The sequence below is a fragment of the Anguilla anguilla genome, chromosome 8 (assembly GCF_013347855.1).
Source record: "Anguilla anguilla isolate fAngAng1 chromosome 8, fAngAng1.pri, whole genome shotgun sequence".
Classification (NCBI taxonomy): Eukaryota; Metazoa; Chordata; class Actinopteri; order Anguilliformes; family Anguillidae; genus Anguilla; species Anguilla anguilla.
The window spans coordinates 7,695,840-7,721,866 of NC_049208.1; the positions used below are offsets into that span (position 1 = coordinate 7,695,840).

Sequence of the window (26,027 nt, forward strand, 5' to 3'; positions counted from 1 at the left end):
CGTTGCTGCTTTCACTTTGAGAGGATTGTGTGGTGAGGATCACGATTGAAATGACTTGTTCAGCGTGGTGCACGCACCCATTCATTAGCCCCGTAGCACCTTGAAGTTGTTGAGAGCAGACCTAGGGGGCTAAAGTTGGGCTGCTGCGGGGGAAAAAAATAAATAATAAAACTGAGGGTAGGTGACATTTGTAAAATAATGAATGCCTTATTCAGAGCTACTTGCACGTATCGCATTTTATTATTATTATTATTATTATTATTATTATTATTATTATACATAAATGTATTCTGCTGGAATTGTTACGGTTGCAATTCTGGTATGCCTTCCTTGCCCAAGAGCAAACCCACAATCATTATTCTACACTGCTAGCCCAAACAAACCATCAGCTTTCACACCTTTAAACATTTACTTGTTTCTATTTTAATGTACCTTCTGAGCACCTTGATCTGGCTGCTGACTTTTGTGCTTTAAATTTAGATGAGAATAAATGCGACCATTCTTAAGACGTTGTTCTTGTTTCATTTGTGACCACTGCCCACTCATATTTCGCACCATCTTAATTCATATGATCATCTTACATGCTGGGGTCCTGGCCCCTGTGCATAGAGAGCCATCTGGAACTAAGCAAGTGATGGTTTATTTATTATCATACCTTGTTGTCAGCAAATGACTGCATGGGTGCCTCACATTGAACAGGTCTCAATACAAGCATACAACTGTGGGGAAACCCTGAAATAAATCTGTCATGTGCCTTTCAGTCTAATCTTAATTTTAATCTATGCCTCATTTGAAAAATTGTCTGTTCCAATTTAAATGTTAAAGCAACAATATTGTCTATGGGATAATAGGAGGGGGGAACCAAACATTCTGAGCCTGAAATAGCCTAGTATCTGAACTCAGTACGTGACATATTTTGGCCCAGGGAAAACTAAGGATTCTGTAGTAATCCAGCTAAACCTCTAAGATTGTGCACCATGGTTACGCTTCGTGTGATATTCCCTGTGAGCGCAAGGGAACGATACCCTGCAGGAAAACAGAAAATAAATATTCTGGAAATCTCACACAGCCAGTTTTTTTGTTGTGTGCGTCAAATGCAGGTTCCTGTTATTGCCGCAAAAAGAGATGCAGCATTACGGTATAAAACAGACTGGAGAGAGCGAGTCTTACAAAACAGTAAGTTTATTTCTTTATTATTTTTTTTCTTCTGAATTTCTCTGTCGCTCTCTCAAATGGCTCAAAGTACAGCAGTTAAAAGGTGTGGGCAGAAGGGGAATCAGCTTTGCGGAGGTGATGGTGACGGCATACCAGTCACCACTGCACCCTGGTACCCACCTCATAGACATAAAAGCACAACATCAGTGGGTTTAGCAAGGATCCCCAGTTACACTGGACATGTCAGAAAGAGAGAAAAAAGAATCCATGGTGATACACTAAAGCACTTTTAAGAACATTTAGGGGCCGAGCGAACTGCTGAAAGGTAGGAACAGGTTGACATTTTTGAGACACTGAACAAAAAATCCATATGCACTTCCACAGAAAAAACAAAAACTGAAGATTCAGCACGACACACATTATGCTCAGCCATTAGTAAAGGTGGCGGCCCACCTCCACTGTGCACCAGCAGTACAGAACGCGGAGCCGAACCAATGTCCAATGAGTTTTACGTGTCCTTCCCACAATGCACCACGGATTGAAAGTCACTCGTGCAGACAGACAGGTTCTTGTTGCACGATGGCGATGGCGATGGCAGTCATCTCACTTTCCTTCCTGGAAACTGACCAGCTTCAAGATGGGTCAGTTTTTCCCTCCACGAATCATAAAAAAAGGTGTGAGGTTTTGCCGTTTGACCGTCGTTCGATGAGGAAACGTCGTTTAAAAAATGAGTGTAAGTGGTGCAGCACCTTCCCGAGAAAAATGTTCAAAAACAAAAAATGGGGTATTTTCAAAATGGAAGTCTGGTTTTTACATGATTACAGATGGATGCACTTTTTGGAAGTACGGTTGGTTTCAGTCAAGTGCCGGCAACCTGTTGGTGCCGGAGAGCAAGCAAGCGTGGTGCTACGGTTAGTGTTATAATTAGCAACACAATTCACAGTTAAATATCACGGACGGGAGCCTCACTCGTACTCGTATTGCCATCGTCAGCATCACTAAACAACCCCACGTCCTGTATTACACTGGAGAAATGGGCTATATCTTGATTACAGGCATGTCAGTTACATACAATCTGTTCAATGCTGTTGGGTTCTAGACGATCCTGGCAATGGCCTGCACTGTGTACCAGTAAACACTACCAGAGCTACTGTTAGTCTCAAGTGTTCCTAAGCCCAAATCTGACTGATGTGGGTACAGCCTCTAAGTAGGCCTGCATGTAGCTTTCAGGGGTTCTGACACTGGATAGGACCCAAGGGAGAGCAGCAATATTGGCATGCTGTGTGTGTGCGCGTGTACGTGTGTGCGTGCACACATGGGTGTGTGTGTGTGTGTGTCCCTATTAAACACTCCCCATTCCCTCCTCAGTCCGCAATGCTTAGGTCCCTTGGCATGACAGCCGTGGAAAGAAAAGGGGGAGGGGCCCAAATAAAAAGGTTAGGGGCAGCCCTGGACGTAAGCATTAACTCTGTCAAACCGTGCTTGGACAGACAAACAGACACAAGCTGCCCACGTCATTCACACTCCCGGCCCAAAAAGGGCAACGCAAGGTCTGCGGAGAAATCGCATGTCCACTCAAAGGGGCATGACTGGAAGTGATTACAGAAATTTGTGGCCTTTGACCAATCGCTTTCCGTTCTCTTCCAAGCTGAACGCAGTATGAAATCCTCGGACAGAAACCATAAATCTAGAGCACCGTTCCAGCGTTTTTTCTGTCCCATAAAAGACAGAATGTGCAGAGAAGCAAGTGAAGCTGGACGTTTACGATGAGACCCGCCCCGCTCCCGCTCCCCCTCCCTCCCTTTCCTGGCCAGGGACCAGAGATTTCGAGTTCAGCCTTAGTTTATGAAAGTTCACAAACACAAGCAACCCTGGAGTGGACTGTTATCAACCAAGATGGCAGTATATTCTCCAGTATCCCAGTATCCGAAAATGGAAAGCATATCACTTCAAATGTCAGTCACAGAATAACTCTATACAAGTCCTTTTAAACAGCACTGACAAATCATTGCAACTTCACAATGTTACAATTTTAATTGTTTCAAAGCATCTCAATTATACTATTTCAGTTTAACATGAGGACTGAAAAATTCACTTTCATCAAATTTAAGTAACAACTAGTGTAAAAAGTATGGGGGGAAAGTACAGTTGAGTAATATCTTCCATGATTGGCCTGCTCTGAAAATCCTTTTGTATGCTCAGCTGAAAAGGAGAGCCATTTTCTTTCAGAACTGCAGTTAAAAGTGGTGCACAGAATACTTCTGCAAAGCCAGATTTTATCATGGGTGCTGCAGGTCAAGCATGGCAGAATTTTCATTGTTTATACTGCAGGAAATGCGAGACCGCAAGTGGCAGCAGCAGTGCTGTAACTATGTCCGCTACCACTGATCTTTCAATTACTGACCTTTCAGGACAACCACTGCAATAGTGTGTGTGTGTGTGTGTGTGTGTGTGTGTGTGTGTGTGTGTGTGTGTGTGTGTGTGTGTGTTTGTCCACACCAACAGAAGGGTTGTGCTCACAAAACAGAAAAATTCATTTTCGTCGAGCACAAGTCTGACCATTGAAAATAAGTCTGTCAGGTATATACTGTATTTTTATATATACGTTAACAAACAACTACAAGAAAAAAGGAAAAAAAGAAAGCTCCTGTAATATATTTGAAATGCGCACACACACCCACACACACACACGTTGAGCCTGATGGATAGTGGAATCACATTAAAAACAGATGGCCACTCAAAATCCAGGGTGGTGATGTCACTTTCAGTCATTTCTAAATTACGGCACGATTAAATATTTCATGAGATTGTTGTCTGACATTTAGAACAGCAACTGAGACTGTACCCACGTGTTTTATAAGGACATTCGTCAAAATGAAATGTAAGAACTGTCGTACGCTGAACATCTCTCCCCAGTCTTTTCTCTCTCTCTCACTCTCTCTCTCTCTCTCTCTCTCACACGCGCACGCACACACACACTCAGTCAGGAGTAACGGCAAGGCCTGCGTCTGTGCGGTCACATTCGCAGCATACAAGGCATGGAGATGTCAATGACACTAAACTCCATTTCCCAAGCCTCCTTGCAGTCAAGTCTTGGTCGTCTGTGTTATGGCTGAGGTTCGTTGGGAGTTTTAGAGAAATTAATAGGGACCAGCACCAACCAATGAGACTCTAGTTAATCAGAGAAAAAAAAAAACTGACTGCCTGCATAGAAGAACAAATATCCGGTCTCAAAAATGAGGGAAACCCATGATTAAGAGAAAAGAAAAAGCTCATCACTGTGCTTTTGTTATGTCACACAAATATACACGTTACATTATTTATCAAGCATAAAATTATTTTTTTCCTTCATTACTTTAGCCTCCGTGTAATAGCCTGTGAATTCATGCTTGCTGCTCCTACATTTAATGTTGGTCCTTAAGCTGTGTATGTTTTTTTTGTTTGTTTGTTTGTTTTCTAAAGCGCTGTGTTCTTGACACGCCCACCTTTGTCTCACGCCCACTGCCCCCCTCCTTGTGGAGTAGAAGGGTTGAACCTCAGTATCTCTCAGTCTCAGGGGGAGGTAAAAACCCAAATGCAAAATCAGAATGAATGTTAAAGAGCGTGGGGGGGGGGGGAGGAGGGAATGACCAGGGGGGGTCATTATAAAATGCAGCATCTCTCTCGGATTCTCTTGGCCAGGCTTTTCCTCTTCTTCTTCCCGTTCTTCTCTTTGCTGTCCTCCATCTTCCTCGCTCGGATCTCCCGCATTAGGTCAAAGAACACCTGCAGAGGACGAGAAAGAACTCGTTCATTTCCAAAAAATTTTCTCCTCACAGCAACACTCTGTGAATGCCCCCCCCCCCCCCAAGTAGCCTAGCCTGCAGACCACAGTACCCGGAGGAAACCCATGCGGACACGGGGAGAACATGCAGACTCCGCACGGAAAGTGTGGAGCATCGCTAGCAGCCGCGTCCCTGGTCCGGTCCGGCCGGCCAGGCGCTCACCTTGTCCACGTTGGCGCGGGTCTTGGCGGACGTCTCCACGTAGCTGACGCCCCACTGCTCGGCCCGCACCTTGGCCTCCTCCGTGCCCACCTGCCGCCGGTCCTCCAGGTCCGACTTGTTCCCCACCAGCAGGAAGGGCACGCTCTCGTCCTCCTTCACCCGCAGGATCTGCTCCCTGCCCGACACAAGGGGGCAAAGGGGGGGGGGGATCGTCAAGCTCACGGCCAGCCTTTCAGCCCTCCCTGAACTGGCCTATCCGCTGCTCCCACAAGCCTCTCTGCCCCCACCTCACCCTGAAGGCTGCTGACCCGGTTCCTTCGGGCTGCCTCTTCATTCTCATCACTTTGTGGCCAACGAAAGCAGAGGAGTCACCCAGTTAACAAGCTTTCCACTGGAATAATAAAACTCATTTTCACTGGAATTTAACCCCTGCATCCAACTCCCTAACAGCCAAACAGGGGTTATTCACGAACCCCACAAGCCTCTTAAACTCCCCCGTCTTCTCATTCTAACAGTTCTACCCTGACAGTTCTACCCAGTTCTACCCTGGTTTAACCCGGTTTAATCTGGTAACCCATAGACTCGGGTCTTCTCTCGCCCTGTACTATCCCATCATGCCCTGCTCCTCCCTACCTGAAGTCGGCGGTGGCGGCGAAGGACTCCAGCTCTGTGATGGAGAAGACGCACAGGAAGCCCTCGCCGCTGCGGAAGTAGTTGTCCCGGATGGCGGCGTAGTCCTCCTGCCCGGCCGTGTCCAAGATGTCGATCTGCACCTCCTCCCCGTCCAGCACCACCTTCTTCCTGTAGCTGTCCGCTTTGGTGGGCTCGTAGTCCTCCACGAACTGCAGGAAGGGGGGGCGGGACGGGACTGAGGAAAACACCTGGGCCAAGGCTGCTGCCGCGTCGCGTCTTATCGCCACGGCAACACAACCGATTCTTTGATTCCTTTGTTTTCAACAAAAACGGATTTCAATCATTGTGGAAATAATTTGGGATATGAAAAAGGCTGTAGCCTGCATGGTGATCATGAGCTTTCTCCAAGCTTAGGCTGAGCCGAGTTCCTGGTAAACAATCCAGTTAAGTTTTCGATTATCGCAATCGCTTCACGAAAAGTGTACATTATTTATCAGTTCAAGTTCTCACGAGTGGGGATGTCTGCCTTAAATCATCTCAAGCCCTCAGATGGCTTTTAGTGAACCCGCAGGTCAGCTTGCGCAAGGGCTCCACTACAGGGAGGAGCAAAGTCTCAGCTTCAGACTGTAAACACGCATCGGTTTTACAACCGGGGCCGAGCCGAGGACTGCGTCTGTCGCACACGGCCCTCTAAAAATAACAACGCAAACGCAGAGCGGCGGCTTGTGTTCCCGCTCACGCCGCTCTGCGCTTTGCTGAGGTTCTCCGAGGGCTGCACACACACAAACACACCCACACACACACGCATGCACACATACACACACACGCATGTACACAGCAGCCATTCTCATCTCATCGCACATGAATTGCTACGTTAGACTTAATCTTCATGTTAGGGTTAGGGATTCTTTTGGGTTTAAGGTTTATGTTTGGGGTTGGGGTAGGGTCATGGTTTATGGTTGGGGTAGGGTTTATGGGTGGAGTTAGGGTTCATGGTTGGGCTTAGGGGTATGGTTTATGGTTTAAGGTTTATAGTTGGGGTCGGGATAGTGTTATGGTTTATAGTTGGGATTTAAGGTATATGGTCGGGGTAGCGTTACGGTTTGTGGTTGTGGTTAGACAGTTCTCACCTCGTCGTACATGAACTGCAGCATGAGGGCTAGGGTTATGGGTTTATGGTTTATGGTTGGGGTTAGAGTTAGGGTTTATGTTTGGGGATAGAGTTAGGGGCTATGGTTGGGGTGGAGTTAGGGTTTATGTTTGGGGATAGAGTTAGGGGCTATGGTTGGGGTGGGGTTAGGGTTTATGGTTGGGGATAGAGTTAGGGGCTATGGTTGGGGTGGGGTTGGGGATAGAGTTAGGGGCTATGGTTGGGGTGGAGTTAGGGTTTATGGTTGGGGATAGAGTTAGGGGCTATGGTTGGGGTGGGGTTAGGGTTTATGGTTGGGGATAGAGTTAGGGGCTATGGTTGGGGTGGGGTTAGGGTTTATGGTTGGGGATAGAGTTAGGGGCTATGGTTGGGGTGGGGTTAGGGTTTGTTGTTGTGGTTCATGGTTTGCGGTCGGAGTTTGTGGTTGCGGTTGGGTTAGGGTCAGGCCGTTCTCACCTCATCGTACATGAACTGCAGCGTGAGGGCGGACTTTCCCACGCCACCGCTGCCCACCATGATCACCTTGTGCAGGGCCAGAGAGTTCTGCCCCTTGGGCTTGCTGGCTGCCATGGCAACACGAGCAAGGAGGGAGGGAGGGGGGAGAGAGAGAGAGGGGGGAAAGAAAGCGAGGGAGGGAGAGAGAGAGAGAGAGGGATAGAGAAGCAGAGAAGGACCGAGAGGAAGAAAGGAACAGACAGAGAGGGAAACAGACAAAGAAAGTAGTGTGCAGTACCCCACCGACGTCAGAATTGGGAAGCTCTGTGGACAACAAACAAAACAAACAACTGGTTAATTGGGTTTAACAGCGGTTTTAAATTCTCCCTCGTCTGAATTTGCCAGACTAACTGTAACCAAAATAAAATTACAAGCAGTTACCCATTTATTTTCTAAATTAGTACCACAGACTGCGCTCCAATTATGGAAAATGGCATGTAGCCTCCATTCATAGCGCTACAGGGCTTCGAAGAAATGAATCATAGAGGCAAATGCTCAACATTTATTAGAGAAGCAGATTAAAAAAAGAAAAAAAACGCTGAGCGAGACATTTACTTCCGTTGCTTTAGGGTGCCTCATAGCCTATCTCCAGCAACACATTTAGCTCACAGAGAACTTGGGGAAACTGTCAAGTAGGAACAAAAAATTCAGGTACATCCAATTAACTTCTGTGTGAACAAAAAAAAAAAGAAATTAGCTGACATTTACTCCCTCGGCTCTGAGGAGTACAGTCTTACACCAGCCAGGAAGCACAACCTCCCTGAAATGTTCACTTGGGTGTGCTACCCATGTAATATCCAACATTCCCCACAAGGGGTCGCTAAGAGCATTCTTCGTCACATGAAAAATGATCTGCGGGTGTTCAGAGAATAGCGGGAAGTGCTGTGACAGAAGCCTGATTCACACACAAACACGCATACACACGCGTGTGCACACACACGCACACACAAACACGCATACACATGCACGTGCACACACACAAACACGCATATACCTGCACGTGCACACACACACACATGCACCTACACATGCACACACGCGTGTAGTGCAAAGGTATCCTTTACTCTTCAGCTTCCTTAACTAACTAAATGATCATCAATTTATCCATGACAACCAAATAACAACAATTAATATATTCGCTGAAATTACATGTACTCCCCAGGTTGAACCAAACTCCACCCTCCAAAGAGTCCAACCCCTGCTGAGTACAACTTGTGAACTTCTGATGTATACAAATGGGACTGATAATGTGAAATTTAGGATTATATGTTGGTCAGCCGTAATCCCAAATTCAAAAGGTCCCTTAATCCCACTTCCTTTCACGGCCACACAGAGAGGGGACACTGCAGCAGGGCTGCCCAGCCCTGTTCCTGGAACTCCACGGTCCTTTTCATTTCAGCTCTAATTTGATATGCCTAATTCTAATAATTAGCAGCTCAACAAGATCGCTAGCTGTTGAATGTGGTGTGCTTTGTTCAGGTTGGAGTTAAAACCTACAGGGCAGTAGATTTCCAGGAACAGGGTTGGGCAGCCCTGCTCTAGCTGTTGAATGAGGTGTGCTTTGTTAGGTGTTGAAGTGAAACCCTACAGGACGGTAGATCTCCAGGAACAGGGTTGGGCAGCCCTGCTCTAGCTGTTGAATGAGGTGTGCTCTGTTAGGTGTTGGAGTGAAAACCTACAGGATGGTAGATCTCCAGGAACAGGGTTGGGCAGCCTTGCTCTAGCTGATGAATCTTCTGTGCTTTGTTAGAGTTGGATTGAAAATCTACAGGATGGTAGATCTCCAGAAAGAGGGTTGGGTAGCCCTGCTCTAGCTGATGAATGTTCTGTGCTTTGTTAGGGTTGGAGTGAAAACCCACGAGACCGTAGATCTCCAGGAACAGGGTTGAGCCGCCCTGGACTACAGAAACCAAGCAGAAACCCTGGTGCATCTGAGCAGAAGGAGGCTCCTCTATTTGGTCATTTTGCCGCATCACTGGCCTGCATGCTGAGGGTTCAGCTGAGATGAGGCTGCTACCCGGAACATGACTAAGGATGACACTGGTAGCATGCGCCGCGGATAATGATGCAATGCATTGTCACCGTACAGGAAATGGCCTCTGCTCTGTTACAAGCACCGAACAGAAGGCTGACGGTAAAACAGGGTAACTCGCTGATGGACCAAATCCCTGCCAGGAAATTAAGCTTTGGGAGAGAAACGAACAGGTTGACTTCATTCATAAAAAATCAGAGCCAAAAGGTGCTGTCCCCATTGGCTGCAAGGCCCCGGCTGACTTTTGCCCTCTAGCGCCTCTAGTGTTAAAACTTGTCACTGCAGAAGTCACCCCAGTCACGTCTATAAAATCCAAGTGCGAGAGGCACAGCTGTTTCCAGAGCTGCTTCTGCCAGTCGTGACAAAAATAGATTTTTTATTTAAAGATTAAAAACGAAACCAATGCCATGCTGACGCCACAACGTGCAAAAGACACAGTTGTGATACCATTAGAATCTGCAGGTGAGATAACTCTGCTGTGGGAGGAAGCATTAGGCATGCGCTGTGTTAGCAGTCGCTTCCTCTCCCTCTCCAGGGGGCTGAGAGGGAAATGAGTTTTTTTTTTTTTTAATTCAGTAAAACCGAGCAGGATGAAATGGTTTATGGAAGTGAAGAGGGCATCGATCTCTCATCGCTGTCCAGCTGGCCCGTGCGCAAGCAGCTGGGGGATGTTGGCTTCGGTACCAAACCAGCAGCCGCCGACGGCAAAAAACGCTCAGTAGAAAAAGCTCTTTAGAAAAAGCAGGGGGCGGAGCCAACGGAATTAAGCAATACGGCACGAGAGGCCGTGCGGTATCGTGAATAGTCACAGCTGCAAGGGTGTTAGGGCGCGACGCAAGGCGGATACAACACGGCCTCGAGTGCCGTATTTCTTTTATAAAACAGTTTTGTACAACATAGCAAACTATAAAATGTTTACGACATGTAGAAATAACTAACTGATGACACAATGTTATATATTTTATACTATTATTTGTAAGTAACATTTTGTGCACAGACTCATACTGTTTACAAACAGGCTATTTAATTAACCGCTACTGTATCGGATTTACAATCACTGCAGAACGCACGGTCTCAGCCAATCAGCATCCAGGATCTAAACAACCCGTTTTATAACCGAAAATGTGCGATTTTCTGAGATGGACCACCAGTGTTGCAAAGGACAACTACATCTTTGACGCCCTTGGATAATAATTTGTGACTCATATTCAGACCACACACACTGTACTTTGGGCTTCAGAAACACATCTGACAAAAACATAATGGTGCCAGAAGACGACCTAATTGGCTGAAAATGATCCCAGGCCCTTAAGTGTTTGCAGTGTCATACTCCACATGCAGTTCACTTTAACTCCTCCCAATCTCTGCCTCAAATCATTCTATCACTGTTCACTACGCAACCAAGCTTGCTTTCCGTTTGTAACTTTCTCTGCTCTTCAAACAAACTTGGCAGGGACCCTGCAGAAAGGGTTTAATAATAGTCCTGTCACCGCGGGACAGAGAGACACCCTCCTAACGCCCTCTGATAACAGGAGTGGGAGCCATTACGGCGCTCTCTGGCGCAAGGAGCCGGCTGAGCTCACCAGACCATGAAAGGTCGCCTGTGTCCCGGCGGACTGTGGCGGGACAGAGGCGCGGGGTGAGACGGCGCAGGCCGGGACGCCCCCCCCCCCAAACTCCCCCCCCACTCCCACCCCACCCCCCGGCGCCCCCCTCAGCTCGAGCGCCGAGACCTTATCGCCACGCTCGAGGGGTCGCGCCCGAAGCGGACCGCACGTGGGTCAGGCCAGATTCCAGCCCCGTTACCGAAGAGAGGCTCCAGATATCGCACTTGACTCGCGCACTTAAATTCCGCCCGTGTCGTCTCTCACCCGAAACGTTCCGTCACTTGAAGTAATGAGCGACTCGCACCCTCCTGGGACCGGGGAGGTTAATGGCCTCTGTCTTGAATTAAAAAAAAAAAAAAACGAGGGTTTCTTTTTTTTTTTTTCGTTTGATGTGTGGGACTGATTCCCGGTACCAGGAGTTCCCCCGAGGGACCTGGTCGCTCGTCGATGCCGCAAACCCGCGGCCCTCCTCCCAGGTCCCATTGAACCGCCGTGTAGACTCCACGCCTCATCTGCTGCGACTGTTGCATTTTCATTTTTAATCCCCCCCCCTCCCCCCCACACACTTCATATGGAAAAAACATGTCGCTCTTGGATCGATTCGCTTAACGTCCTGCATACGATACGGTCTCCACAGCTGTAGTGGCTGCCGGGGGCGATCGCAACTTCCCCGCCACAGCACCAGGGCTTGGACCATTCCACTTCTCTCTCTCCCCCTCCCCTCCACACACACACACACACACAAATAAAGCCACACACCTTTCTTTCATTATTTCCACCGTCCCAGCAATCATGCAACTACTGATAGAGAAACGCAAATGCTACGGGATAGGCAGGCAGTCCCAGACTGAATAGAGATGATACAGGGGGGGGGGGGGGGGGGGGGGGGGGGGGGGGGTGGTTAGCTCGTAGCACATGTTCCTCTCTCAAATTTGCCTGTGGTTGCCAGATCCGTGACATTTGCGTCCACTTCAGTGAACAAAAAAAGCTGATGAATATGAAAGGAGCACATCCGAAACGGTGATCGACGCAAGGAGGGACCCTCTCCAAAGCAAAATGCACACAGATGTGCTCTGCTAATAAGCGGCCAGCTCTTCAAGTGCTCCAGTGCCTGTGAGAGCGGTTATATGGGCGCAGCCCAACAGCCCTGCCTCCAAAGATTTATGCGTCGCTGATGTTTGGGGAAAGCTCGCCCGCTTCTTATCGAGCATCTCCGGAGATGGCGACTATCGACGGTGCGGCTCGCTTCTTCGTGCAAACTGATAGGGTGGCCTAAAACGAGCGCCTCTCCGTGAGACATCGGGGACGGTTTGACGTGGACGTCCGCACAGCGAGGACTGGCAACCGATGCCGCTGCTGGCGCCTGCCGCCACGCGCGCCGACTTCTCCTATTCGCCTCTCTCGCTGCATCCCGCACTGCTTCTCCCTTTTCTTCCTCCTCCTCCTTCGCTCTTTACCTCTCTCCTCCTCCTCCGTTCACCTCACGGGGCCTCTCTTGGCACTCAAACATACAGCTCTGCCCTGAATCCCTGTAGGCTATAACTCAGCACTTATCCTCCCTCTATATTTGATGACCCGGAGCGTGACGCTTACACCCAGGTTCAATCTATCCGCAACGTGCCATGTCATTAGCAAGCCCATCTAAAGAAGTGTTTGTTTCCCCTCCCGCTTTGCAGCCTCCTTTGCAGGACTGATGTGCCTCCCTAATGACCATCAGGTGACATAGCTGTAACACTAGCGAGTTCTTGCGAAGAGTTCCAGGAACGCAGACATCCAGGAGCAAAGAGTTCCAGGAGGGCAGAGTTCCAGGAACACAGACTTCCAGAAGCAAAGAGTTCCAAGATCACAAACTTCCAGAAGCACAGACTTCCAGGAACAAAAAGTTCCAGTATTGCAGACTTCCAGGAGCGCAGGGTTCTACAAGCAAACAGTTCCTGGAGCGCAGACTTTCAGAAGCAAAGAGTTCCAGGAGCACAGGCAGCAGAGCGAGGGCTACATTGTATCTGTATTGGCAGCAGACGCTCGAGAGAGAGGAAGGGGAGGAGCTAGTGACAAAGAACAGGAAGTCATCAAGAGTGTGAATGAGGTTTATTTCACGCTGAGATTATTTATGTGGATATCACCCAGGCCAGACTGCAAAACTGAGGTCAGAATTGTTTTGGCTCCCTGAAATACACCCATCCAGAGACTCTAGCAATTTCTCAGGCTGTCGTAAATTCACGATCACATTCAAAGAGGTCATGCTCAGGCTAATGGCTCACGGATAACAATAAATGTTTGCAACCTCTCAATATGGCCCTTTTAAAAGCTAAACTAAAACCAGCTGGGTGATTAGCAGTACAAAAGTTTCAGGCATTTGACTTATTCTATTTCATACAAATGGCCTATCAGTTACATCTGCACCCAGGATCAATTCACAGTTACCGCAATGCAATTTGTCCCAGGCCCTGAGTTATAGATGTATGCAAGTGAAACTTGGTTTCAACGCGAACACAAAAATTGCACAGTGGGTAAACGCTGACACAACTTAAATTCCCAACTCATAATTAAGATCAGATTGTCACTTGGTTGCTTTGCTGTACAACTTCAGCAAGCTGGCAGTTTGAGCCCCCCCCCCTCCACTAGGTTTAAGTCAGGACGCCATGCAGTGGAAGCAGACAGGATCACGTGAAAGGCCCCTTTGTAGACTCACAGAATCCTGGGTCAAAGCAATACTGGCATCAGGCCAAGGGAGGAGGGAGGGGGTGGGGGAGGTGGGGGAAGAGACCATTCACAGACAGCCAGGCTATCATCGTGCACCTAAATCAACGCTTTACATTCAGGAGTCGTCGGCAGGCGACAGCTTCATCCTTTGCGCTAAATTATTCTCCTGAAAAACCGAGGTGGGGGGGGGGGGGGGCAGGGAAGGCGAACGGTCGCTGGCCGTCGCTCACCGTTACCGTAATTAGAATGGTATCACATCAGTCGCTTCTGAGACGGATCGCTGGAGATCCCGTCGGGATTCCGCTCACGCTGATAATTCAGTGACCCCGCCCTGGACGGCAGGTGTCCTGCGCTTATCTCTGTTGAAGGTTTGCGTCTCTGCGGCAGGTGGTTAGGCGGTTGGGCTGTGGGGGGGCGCTTATATGGCCCCATTATTAACGTACTGATAACATGCTCGCGGCAGACATGTTAGGGCGTACTGAGGGCCGCTGGTCCAGTCAAACATCAAAATGGCCAGAGCTCTAATCCAGTTTCAACCCTTGCTAGTTCATCATTTGATTTCCACCCACTGAACCGAGTGTCTGTAACTGGTCAAAGACCCTGGGGTTAAGTATTTCCAGGCATCCAAAAGCCCCAGAGACTTTAAAATAATTAGGCATGCAGGGCATTTATAGCCAAACATGTAACTAATAGGCAACCTTGGCGCATGCAGAGAAATGTTAAATCAGGAGTGCACAAGTCCATTCCTGGAAGGACGGTCATCATACCAACCAATTACCTAAGTTTTAGTTCTCACAGCTTTATGAACTATGCTGATTCACTCCTATACTTGAGCACAGTAAAATCTTTAGGATATGCATGCATTCTGCGGCTGTAGCTGGTACTTACACAACTGTCAGATCAAGATATGATTGAGTCAATTAAATAATTAGGAACAGGAGATGGCACAAAATTCCGAAACGGATCGGTCCTTGTTGCACAGCTCAGAAACTGGGCCAGTCTGAAGACCTGACTTATCAATGGGCACAGAGAGAGGTTTCTTTGTGCTGCCAAAGACCACATTGTGGACGCTAAGAACCTTGCTAATCCCTCTTTAAAATGGGGGCTTGTCAGAAGTCTATTGTGCAACAGCACAGTAATGCACAGGCAGCTGTGCGGGACTGTGACAGGTTGCAAATCCCTCCCGCAAGACCACGCGATACCGCTGTAAAGCCATACAGCAGCCTGCCTCTCAGCCCGACATGCTCTGAGCCCAGTTAGAGAGGGGGAGAGCCTCTCTCTCTCCAGCTGCTTCTGTAATTCACCCTCATGGAACAAGCTCATATTCGGACAGACTTTTTATTTAATTCAGATTTTTTTTTTTGTTTTTTTTGCTTCTGTGAGACCCAGCCAGGCTACATCGGCCAGCCTTTTTACTTTGAGAGTGAAATGTGGAAACGAGGTGAAGTTATAAAATTTGAGGAAAGGATGGGGGGGGATACTGATTAGGTAAACGGGACATGCAGCTCTTTCACATCAGCTGTCTCTCCCTTCTTCTTGCCTCCCTCCATCCCTCCTGCTCTCCAATCCACCCTATCTTCATCCCATCACCATCATTTTATTCAGGCTTTGCCTCACCCCAGATTTAAGGTGGCTGCTTGAAACATAAACTTTCCACCAAACAATGTTCCTTTCTCAGGTGAGCCCCTCCATTTCACAGCCGCTCCTGCACGCTCCATCACTCAGGACTCCACCCCCCTCCACACCCAGCCGGTGCACCCGCCTCATTCGCTCACACAGAAACAAAATGGTGGCCAGCCGTGAGATTACGGGCAGGTTTCTCCCCCCTCATGTGACCAGGGCCCACGCGGACACTGCGGCTCCACTAACGAGTGGAGCTACTTCCTGGTTGGGCTGAGGAGCTGTGCCCAGTGTGGAAGTGGCGCGCCTCTTGCCTTTGTCTGCTCCCGCTCTCCGTTTGGGCGCTGGGGAGCCGTTAGCGTAGCGGAACGTCCTGGGGGGGGGTTACGCGGAGGAGACGGGACAGACGGTCCCGTCCCGCTCCGCCGCTCACAGACCTGGAGACGGTCGTTTTAGGCTTTACGGTGGAGTCTGTCCAGGAACAACAACAATAAAAATAAAAAAGCGCTTCCTCCACGCTGTGAACCTCCATGCTTCATGCGTATGGAAGTTTCCGCAGCCTTCCGAGCAGGTCCAGCCAGGTGTGGACTCCTGTGGGTCATACTGTAGAGCTCAAGCCCTATCAAACCCACGCTTGAGTAAAATGGGAGGACTCCCAGTACCATACCAATTCTCACGAACGTATACAATCTAAACGCTGCTTTCATACTCATTTGTCATTATTAAAATGGATCATAACAATCACAAATAAATAACAGTAGGTACGTGAGTGAGCAAGTGAAAGAGGGTGTGCGTGTATGTGTGTGTGTGTGTGTGTGAGTGAGAGAGAGAGTACGTGTCCAGGCATTTGTGTGTGTGTGCATGTGTGTGTGTGTGTGTGCGGTACAAAACAGTGTTGGCTTCCTACCTGCACTGATAACAAAAACTGCCCTCAAAACAAACAAGCAAGCCAACCGACAGGTTGTACTTGCAAATAATGTTTAGGTAGCCAAACAGAAGCAAATCACACAGACATCCACCAGTGGAAGAGACTTTCATGCAGGGGCCATTTTCCAGTACACCTCTGCATATGCTCCACTGCCATTTTGTAATATTTGACATGTCTTGTAGACATTATGAGATGTTAGAACTTCCGTTTGTGTTCTAGGACATGTCTCACTGGTACTCAGCTTTCAGACCAAACAGGCTATATTTGCATTAGCAGGGACAGGAGGCTTTTTTTGTGGTTGCTCAGTTTCAAGTCTAGTCATTGGCTCTGCCTGGGGCTTCTATAGATCAGTGGACACAGAACTGCTGGTACACTGGACTCTGGGGACACATGCTGAACTACAGTTCCCATCATTCAGTGTGAAATGCCTCTCCAGAGGCCTGTGACATCACTGTCACTCCCAGCCCAGCTGTAGCCAGAAACACACAGAAAGTGGCTACTTACTCTTCCGTAGTCTTTTGCTGAGCTGGAAAAGTGTCCGTGTCAGTGAGGAGAACAACTGGCAGACTGCACCGCCCATGAACATTCACAGTCGTGTTTTTATGCTTTTTTTTTTTAAACGGACACCAATGTCCCTCAGACCGTTTACAGTTCTTCGGTGGAGGCGACAGCGAATAAGCACACCAACGGCAGCTGCCGTGGGGATCTCCTGCCCCCGGACTCTGCTGTCAGTCAGAACTCACTTCTGGCTTCTGCCTTAATATCTCAAAGACCATGCGCAATTAAAAACCCTCTTTTATACGCATATATCAGAAGTAGAGACAGACTGAAATGCTACAGCACTTCCCAGCTCAGAACCACGGCCTCAGCTTGCGGATGGAGGCAAAGCGGATCAGTAACTCGATCGGTCCTGGAAGTTATTTTCTGCCGCAGGTCTAAACTCCACGGATACATCCGAGGTATCGATCAAAGCTCCGCCATTAGGTCACTGTAATGCTTGTAATGCACGATCAGGCACTGTATTGGCCTGAGGCATAAACCACGCAACAGCAAGTTTCCATTTCCAAAGCAAAAAGGAATCTTTTGGACCAGAACTCAAAAGAGAAGGGAAGACATGCATCACAGCCAGGGCTGCTGAATGCCATTTCACAGCTCATTCGTTTAAAATAAGGAAATGCCTCATCAACTAATGTACTTAAGGCGCGACACGGAGAGGGTCTTGTTCGACAGGATCGTGTGCAAACACGATTTCTCCAGCCGTCGGTTGTAATTTGAATTTTAAGGAGAGGAGTGTGTCGTCGGCTGACGAACACAATCAACACCTTTTCTCTACAGCCGTGGAGTTTGGCAGTGGGCAGGGCCTGGGTAATGCACACTGATCTGAGGTCTACAATGGGCAGTGCATCAAATGAGCATTCCCCTATCGTAGCACACACTGGCTCGCTCACGATTTCACAGAGCAATCTCATTCACAGCCTGGCGCAGAAGACTGGCAGGATGAAAACCATTTAACCTGTAGAAGAGTAGGGTTTTTTTTCTTCTTCAAATGCTTTTTCAAAATCAGTGTTCTAGAACTCCACTGTTTTCAGTTACCAGTAGTGATTGTGACATCAGCATTAGAATGTTCAGTTAAGAACATTCTAATCACGTATTTCTGATCTTACACCTCAAAGGGTTAAACAATTACTTACGGCTCTCTTTAAAAATTGCCTATTAAAACAGTATTTGCATACTTGCCAGACTTTTGCCCATTTATTTATAATTTAAGAACCCAGTGCGGTAACGACGATAGGAACAGGTCAAAGGACATTCATTTTCCGCCTCATTTAACGAACCTAAATCACTTGCGGTAGGTGGTGGGAGCCTGTAATTAACTTGTGGCTGCGAGAGATTAAATAATTCAGAGCGTATCTTGAAACGACCGGGCCCTTTTTTTTTTTTTATTAAAGCCAATAAACCCAGGGGCACGAACGAAGCTGAGATCCGCGAGGCGTTTTTTAAAGGGACGGGAGTTTCCCCCCGCCGTGCCCGCGCTGGCCCGCTCTCCCGCGAGGGCCACACGCGGCGAAACTAAATAAAAAGCAGCAGGTGGGCCTTAATTGAACATTTCCGAGCCACCGCACCCCAGACTGAAAACGGCCCCACAAGAGCATTCTTTGTAAACCGAGCAGAATACTGCCCAAAATTAAGCAGGGGCACGGATCAAATGCGCTCCACGCACGGGCATCGCGCGACCGTTCCAGTGGCTCTGACGATGGAACCGAGGCAGACTGCATTTACACAGACACGCCGCACGCAAGCCACCCTGGATAAAGAGGTCCGCTTAGCAAATGAAGAATATCACCCGAGGCCACTGGACTGTCTATGACATTAAAAAAAAAAGCAGTATGACCCATGTGGAATTAAGGGCCAGTGGGAAGGGGCGGGGTTCAGCTTCATTGTTTTCAACAGGTGGCTGCTGGTACGCTTGAGGCAAATAGCATAGGTCACCTATGAACTACATGGGAGGATTTGCAAAGCCAGTCTAAAGTAGTACAGATTTGAAAAAGGAAACCCTCACTGAACTCAGGCAAATAATCTTAATTACAATTCTGCACCCCAGGGCTTTTCTTGATGCGAGGAGATGATTTTTTCCTCCATTTTCTTCTTATCTCTGGGTTTTCAGATTTAAAAAAAATAAAATAAAATTCCATCTGAGAAACGCAATGGGTCGGCTGTCTGGTTGTTTGGTTTGGGCTCAGAACACACGCTCCGAGAAGGAAATGCACTGGAGCGGCGCCCCATCTCCCTCACAGCACCCAGCCCCTTCCCTCAGCCAGGACCCTTTCAGCTGCTCCGAACCGTGACATCACCACCACGCGCCCCACTCAAAACGCTCGGGACCGCCCTCCACCTGGCCCTCACGGTGGTGCTGGGAGGCACGATAACCCCCCCCCCCCCCCCCGTCCCTGCGCCCTTTCCTAATCCGTCTGTCCCAACTTGGGAGTTACGGAAAACCTTGCGAGTCCCTGCCCCCCCCACTCCCCCTCCCTGCGTCACCGAGCGCTAACCGAGGGCCTTGACCGCGGCCTGCTCTGCGTTTAGGCTGTTAACGTGCGCTCGTGGGGGTCCTCTCTGTACCGCCGCTGCCCCTGAAGCCGCCCCCGTGTGGCCCCGTGGCCCTCAGGACGGGCGGGAAGGAACGGAACGGAAGGCACCGGAGCATGCCAGCGCGCGGAGGCGTGTTCCGGAAGGGCCCGGAGAAACGACCCGACGAAAGGCGCAGGTGCTCCTCGAAGGCCAAGGTCGGGTTCGGAAGGAAACGAAAGAAAAAACATCATCGTTCAGAGGGCGAAAAAAACCGTTGGACGGAGATGGCGGGACGCAAAGCCAAAAAATGAAGAGCGCCCGTTGGTGAGGTACTGCCCCGTCTCCTGTCTCTCGGCCCTGAGACGGCGTTGCAGGCGCACAGATAACCCCATTCAGGGCCATGCCGTCACCAGCGCAGCTGGCGAGGAGCGGTGCATGCTGGTCCAGCCTCACCAGCTCGCGCCACACTCCCAGAGGAAAGAAAAAAAAACCCTGGTTAGACCCGCCCACGCCTGGGCGGTCGACGGAACCACGACCGACGCCTCGCTGCTGCCAGGACTGGAGCTTCTGCAGCTCAAACGCCATCCGAGCCACTGAATTTCTCGTTGCCATTCAAACATTTTCAAACTTTCTCCACATGACGACACGTTGATTTGTCCTTGCGATAACTTTTTGGGCACTGAAGGACAACAACGTCACGATAGGTCTGACCATCAATGAAGGTCTGAATGTTGAATGAGATTCAGATGTGATTGTTTACGTTTGTAAATGTATGCATTTTGTAATGTGACGCCAAAAAAAATTCCACCTAGTGTGGACAACAAAGTATAAAGTCTGACATGAGGGATTAGAAAAATAATTGTGTTAAACAAAGCTAACCATCTCTTACATGTGACAGTGGTTCCAAATCAAAAGAATTAAAAAGAGAGGGTGACAATTAAGAACACAAATGTGTGAAGCTAGCTGGAGAAATCTATACACAACAATCTATACACAATCTTGCCTCGTAAGCAACGCCTGCACAAAGAATGAACGTGTGCTGCGAGACTTAGCCTACAAATCATCAGCTGTCTATCATATCACACTGGGACATCAACGTGACATTTCTGTGAACTGCACTCACGACTGCAAGCCTGCCTCTCAAATAAACAGCAGCAGGTTAACGCAAGGCCGATTCGGCCCAAAGATAGGAGCAGAGACGGTGTTTCCGCTCTTTATCTTCATCAAGGCAATTGCTTTAAAAGGAAATATTGATTAGTCACATGGAAAACTCTCAAACATTAGATTCCAGTGCTTTTAAATGAATACCCATTGCAGTGTGAAATTAAACAGTATTTCATTTTAGAAAATAACAAAACCGTGCATATTACATGGTTATCTTTGGTTTTTCTGATAACAGTAATACTCCAGTGAAACTCAATTTTTTCAGTTTTAGGGTATAGGGTTGAAATTAGGGTTAGGCCAGTGCTAGGAAAACGTTCAGTGTCAGGGTTCAGGCAAGATTTGGATATTTGAATTATTATTTTTTTTTTTTTACAAGGAAACACTTCATACAAAATAAAGGACTTTAAACATTACTTAGCATGCCGTTTATTGAACTGACGATGCTAGAGTTGTATTAATCACTTTAATAGCAGATCAGATGTTTAAGAAGACTCCTATGGCTGGAATCAAAGTGTGGTTGAGAGAACGGATTCAACCTGCCACCATATGGTTATCCATGCTGAAACGAATACAAAATACAGTCACTGACCATCAACAAACAAACAACCATTTTTTTTTGTTGTTGTGGAAAACCGTAACAGCCTACCTTTCTAACTTATGGCCAGGAAATGACGCTGTTCTCACACCAGCAGGCCTCTTGCAAAAGGCACTGAAAACCTGATGAACATTCATAGGACTCAGTCAGCCGAAAATAAAAAATGATCATTTTTACATTACCAGCATTTAGCTGACGCCCTTATCCAGAGCGACTTACACAACACTCTTCACATAGCATTTACATTGTTTCCATTTAGACAGCTGGATATGTACTGAAGCAATTCAGGTCAAGTACCTTGCTCAAGGCTACAACGGCAGTGTCCTACCCAGGAATTGAACCTATGACCTTTTCGGTTACAAGCCCAGTTTCTCACCCACTGTGCTACACTGCCTACACTTTTTTCCTATATTTCCTATAACCAGCTTTGTTATGGGGCTCCTGGCCCAAAGCACAGCCAGTAGCCAGCTGCCATTGTTGTGTTGTGAGAACATTCATACAGTACAATGGCCGCCTCACCCCAAGTAGCACCACAAACGACACACTGAATACTAGATCAGCCATACACGCACTTGGAATTCTCTGCTTTAAGTACATAAAAAAAAGAACCCCACAGGTGCAGTTTCTGGGTAATGCCGATGGGATTCCGCCAGGCGTGCAGCCTAACTATTCAGGCCAAAGACACGACCTGCGTGGCCTTAGCATAGCGGTATTCCCATCTGAGTTTCCGCTCGCGGTCTTTACCCTGAAACATCGGTTCCAGCTGTCCCAGGACTCCCTGGAGATAAGCTCCGCAAGGCAACACTATGTATAACTCTAGCCTGCACTGGATTCTTCTGTCCGAGATACAGGAGAACTTGCCATGCTGTGTTGCGATACACTGTTACAGTACTGGGCAGCACGTGTATTAATCACACATTCCAGCTGGCTCTTTCAAAAGCCCCTCCCCCCCGCCCCCCGCCCCCCACTCGAGACAGCCATGTAAATTACCTCAGTCTTACAGAATTCAAACTGGCTACCCTACAGAACAGAGGCCACGCCCAAAACCTTACGGTTGCCCCCGATCAAGAAAAAGTTAAATCATTTTAAAAGCTAATTTCCATAGCTGGGCTTCAACAGGATGTAACTGGGGGAAAGTTTGCAGCTTCAGGGTAAAGGCCCTGGGGCTTTACCCTAACATTTCTTTAAGGAGTACATGTGCTCCTAATTAGAAAAATTTAGAAACACACTAATGTATCACAATTAGTAGATGTGCTCCTAAATCCTTTTTCCAGTTAGCACACATCAATTTTCAGGAGCAAATGCTCCTAAAGTGGGAGCACTGTAGGGCACTGTCGAGCCCTGAGAGAGGCGATTTAATTACAGACAGCTGCTCAGGGAGTGAGTGTGTCACCGGGCTTGATTCACCCGGCAAAAATAGAGCGGGGTTTTCCTTCACCTCTGACCGACTCACCTGAGGCTACGCTCCAGCCAATCAGAGGAGGCCCTTCGCTGAACGCTCAGCCACACATAAAACACTTCCTCCTGCATCACCATGGCCACCGAGGGGTGACCTCACTCACCAGAGGTTGCGGTGCACTGGTGTGACTCTGATGATGTAACGCTCGACAACCACTTTTTGCAGTATGACAGCTCTCAAAATGCAGTCACATTAGCATGTGGTCATAGTCAATGTCATCCTCCACCCGAAAGCCCAGCCCAGCCCCCCCCCCCCCCCCCCCCACACACACACACACACACACAAAGCTGCTGATGTCATCATATACAGCCTCTATCAACAAGCATCACTGTTTTACTCATTTGCGTTTTTTTTTGTTTCGTTTTTTTGCCTCCTCTTGGTGAGCAACAATGGTCACTCCCATTATTAGCTGTGGATGTTCACCCCAAAATGAACACCTCACACTGCACTGCCATTATGTTTTTCTGGCATATCGGTTGCACGGTTACACCCCTGCAGCAGTTGCCTCTTGTGATTACATACCTCCAGAACAAGGAGTCTGGAAGTCATGCTTATTATCGGACACCTGTTGCAGCTGGCCAACACATCTTCCACTCAGATAACGGCAGGTAACAAGCCATCTGAGACTACGCCATGTCCTGCGTTTCAACGGATAAGACCAGAGACAAAGTGCGCTTCTGAACCGAGGCATACATCTGGACCTAAAGCAATATTGAACGAAATAAACACGGAGGGAGCCCCACTACTTAAGAGCATAGAAACTGAGCGCATTTGCATAAGGACTTTCCGAGGTCAGGGATAACGCATTACTATAAAAGGGTGTGCCACAATAGTCAAGCTACATCCACGTTCTATGTACTATGAGAAACAGCTGCATTTCAGAGAAAGAACGAGGCTTCAACCATTTTCTACAAGGTGGTCTTCATACTGCACAAGCTATTATTCAGAAAGGTGGGGGGGGGGGGTCAAAGAATTTATTTAAATTCAATTATCCACCATTATACAGCTATTTGAAACATTGGGTAAGTTAGCTGTGCTGCGTAAAGGTTTGAGCTACATAAGGTGCACGAATATTAATCAAACATATTTCATACTAGGTGAATCATAAGAACTGAGGCACCTCGTTTACCTTGTTGCTATAGTTTTCTAATTTCTCTGACGATGCAGGAAACCAGCGCACTTCCACTACATCAACAACCATTAGGGATAAATGACATTTAACAGCGGTCAACAACAAAGACTGAATTGATTTTGTCTTCTTAAATCAGTCAACAGTCAACCGCGAATGAACCATCCATGTGGTGGACAGTGCAGATGGCAGTAATATCGCGAATTGATTTTACATACTCAGAAAATCTCGGAATCATACTGAGCTTTGTAGAATCTTAGTTGTCAAGACACTTCTTGGCAAAACATACCGAATACGTTCGCCGTAGGGCTACTTAACAACGTTCAAAGACAACTTCAAGAACGTGAACAGCCAACTGGAAATGCCTTTTGCCATTCGGTCTCCAAAAGGGTGTGGTGCAGGACGGTTTCATAAACACGGCTAGCCAGCAAGGATAAGAAGCCAAGACAGCAACCTGCTTCACTACATGTCACCCACTATTAATTATCACTTTTTTATTAGCGTCGTGGTGTGCTGCAATGTAGACTAACTGTTACGGAAACTGATGAAGACACCTGTTTGTTGGCTGGGATTTTACACGTTGTCTGTGTGTACTGGCACGTGCTAAATTATAAGCTAGTCAGCTATCCTAGTTTAGTAACCTTACTTTAGCAAAGAGACAACAGAACAATGTTATTTCTAAAACAATGAGCACCACCTTTGTCCATTGTGTACAATTATTCTACCAAGTGCCATGTAATAAAATCGACATTTTGGCATGGAAACAAAACCAGTCTCTGCTTTCAGTATCAACATGATTTTTTGATGTAACGTGAAACTTAGCTACGATAATTAGACGTTTTTTAGACCAACAAAAATACAAGGCTTAACCTTAGGTTACAATACGTATAATTTAAGCAGCTAGCTGACTAGCGTGACAGGTAAGGTAGCTCCTAATCGTTGAATCAACCTAGAATGTTATACGCTGATGGTCTGGGTAAAATAGTTAACCTTCGTCCTTCATTGTAACCAGTGTAGCTCTGTCAATACCTTCATCATTACATGTAGCAAGCTAGCCACCACAGCAAAAGTTAATAGACAAGCTGGCCAGAAAGCGTGCCTGGACAGTTAGTTAGTAGGCTTCCTACAATAAACACTGCAATGAGCCTGGCCAAAATATTTTACGCATCCAGCCCTTGGATGGTTAGCTAATTCAGCTAACGTTAGCGACAAAGAAATCTTTTCAAAATAAGTAGACTACGTTATACTAAGAGCCTGTCCGGTTGTGTTTACAAATTACAAAAGATACGTCTGGAGACATCATTTGAGATGGGATGGATCATGAACGAGATAGCTAGCTTGCTCAACAAAGCAAGGTTTATTCGGCAACGTCTCTCAAGCCATGACCGTGGTCCTCTCTTAACCGCCAGACGCATATAACACATTACAACTAAGGTTGGTAGTCAGCTAACTAGCGAGAACGTCGCCTTGCAAGAGAAAACAAGAGGGAAGCAGCTGCTTAGCCAGTGTTACCTAGCTCGGATAATGCTACGGTAAATTCCGTATGCTTACCTGCTGCCCTCGTATAGTGAGTCCGTAACGATGGTTAGGCAATAAAAGAAACCTAAATAACAAAAAGTAGCTAACGCTAGAAAAGTTGTTTTTTTGCCTTTCTTCACGTTCTTTTGTTTTTTCTGTTATAGCTGCTCCAACGCGCTTTCAAGTCCCCTCCACAACTGCCGTGATGACGACCCTCCCAACACAGTCTGTGCCCGACAAAACCTGAATTTAGTAGCGCCTCTCCCCTTTCTTGAAAGTGTATTGGGTTCTGTCTGGAAATATGGCGAAAAGGGCGTGGACGGTATTAAACGGCGTGACGTCAACGCGTATACAGCGTCCTAGGCAGGATGGATGGAAACTGCACAACTGTGTGTTACTATCTGTAACGTCTAGCACAGATAGTAACACACGTCTAGCAATACCATAGGCCAATGTATTTGTAGACGCTAGCACAAATTCTAGAGCACATTTTCCAGGCACGAACAATCCGTAATTACTCTTAATGCGTGCCATCTCTGGACCATGCTAGCGTATAGTCAAGCGATGGAACGGTCCAAGGGTTAACACCCATTATGTTAACGCCACATTGCTCATGAGCTTGTACAGTATTTCGTCAAATTGTAGTGTTTCCAGAGCTTCTGGAGACACTGCTTTGAGGTCCTGGTGCCCACGTGACTCATGGATATGCAGTGTTCTGATCGTAGTTAAACAATTTACAGTCTCCATTTCCAGAGTCTATTTATGTATTTCGATACGAGTTATG

At 47.6% G+C, this 26,027-nt stretch overlaps 1 protein-coding gene across 2 annotated transcripts; it reads right to left on the reverse strand.

The window, feature by feature from the left end:
• Positions 1 to 4,408: 4,408 nt before the first annotated feature.
• LOC118234476 (ras-related protein Ral-A-like) lies at positions 4,409 to 25,547 on the reverse strand. Of its 2 annotated transcripts, XM_035431031.1 has the most exons (5): positions 25,277 to 25,547; positions 7,381 to 7,683; positions 5,775 to 5,983; positions 5,142 to 5,316; positions 4,409 to 4,920 (listed from the first exon to the last, which is right to left on the reverse strand). In XM_035431031.1, exons 2-5 carry the CDS (start codon positions 7,492 to 7,494, stop codon positions 4,798 to 4,800), a joined length of 621 nt encoding a protein of 206 aa, XP_035286922.1. In that variant the 5' UTR covers positions 7,495 to 7,683; positions 25,277 to 25,547; the 3' UTR covers positions 4,409 to 4,797. The 2 variants fall into 2 exon arrangements, with proteins under 2 accessions (XP_035286922.1, XP_035286923.1); XM_035431032.1 differs by lacking the exons at positions 7,381 to 7,683; positions 25,277 to 25,547 and adding an exon at positions 6,905 to 6,947.
• Between the last annotated feature and the right edge of the window lie 480 nt (positions 25,548 to 26,027).

What these genes read in the sequence shown, in the direction of transcription:
- LOC118234476 (XM_035431031.1), bottom strand. Translation starts at nt 7,494, where the DNA reads ATGGCAGCCAGCAAGCCCAAGGGGCAGAACTCTCTGGCCCTGCACAAG. An exon ending in GCCGCCACCGCCGACTTCAG is followed by an intron (nt 5,317 to 5,774) that starts GTAGGGAGGAGC and finishes TGTGTCGGGCAG; the next exon opens with GGAGCAGATCCTGCGGGTGA. An exon ending in CCCGCGCCAACGTGGACAAG is followed by an intron (nt 4,921 to 5,141) that starts GTGAGCGCCTGG and finishes CGTCCTCTGCAG; the next exon opens with GTGTTCTTTGACCTAATGCG.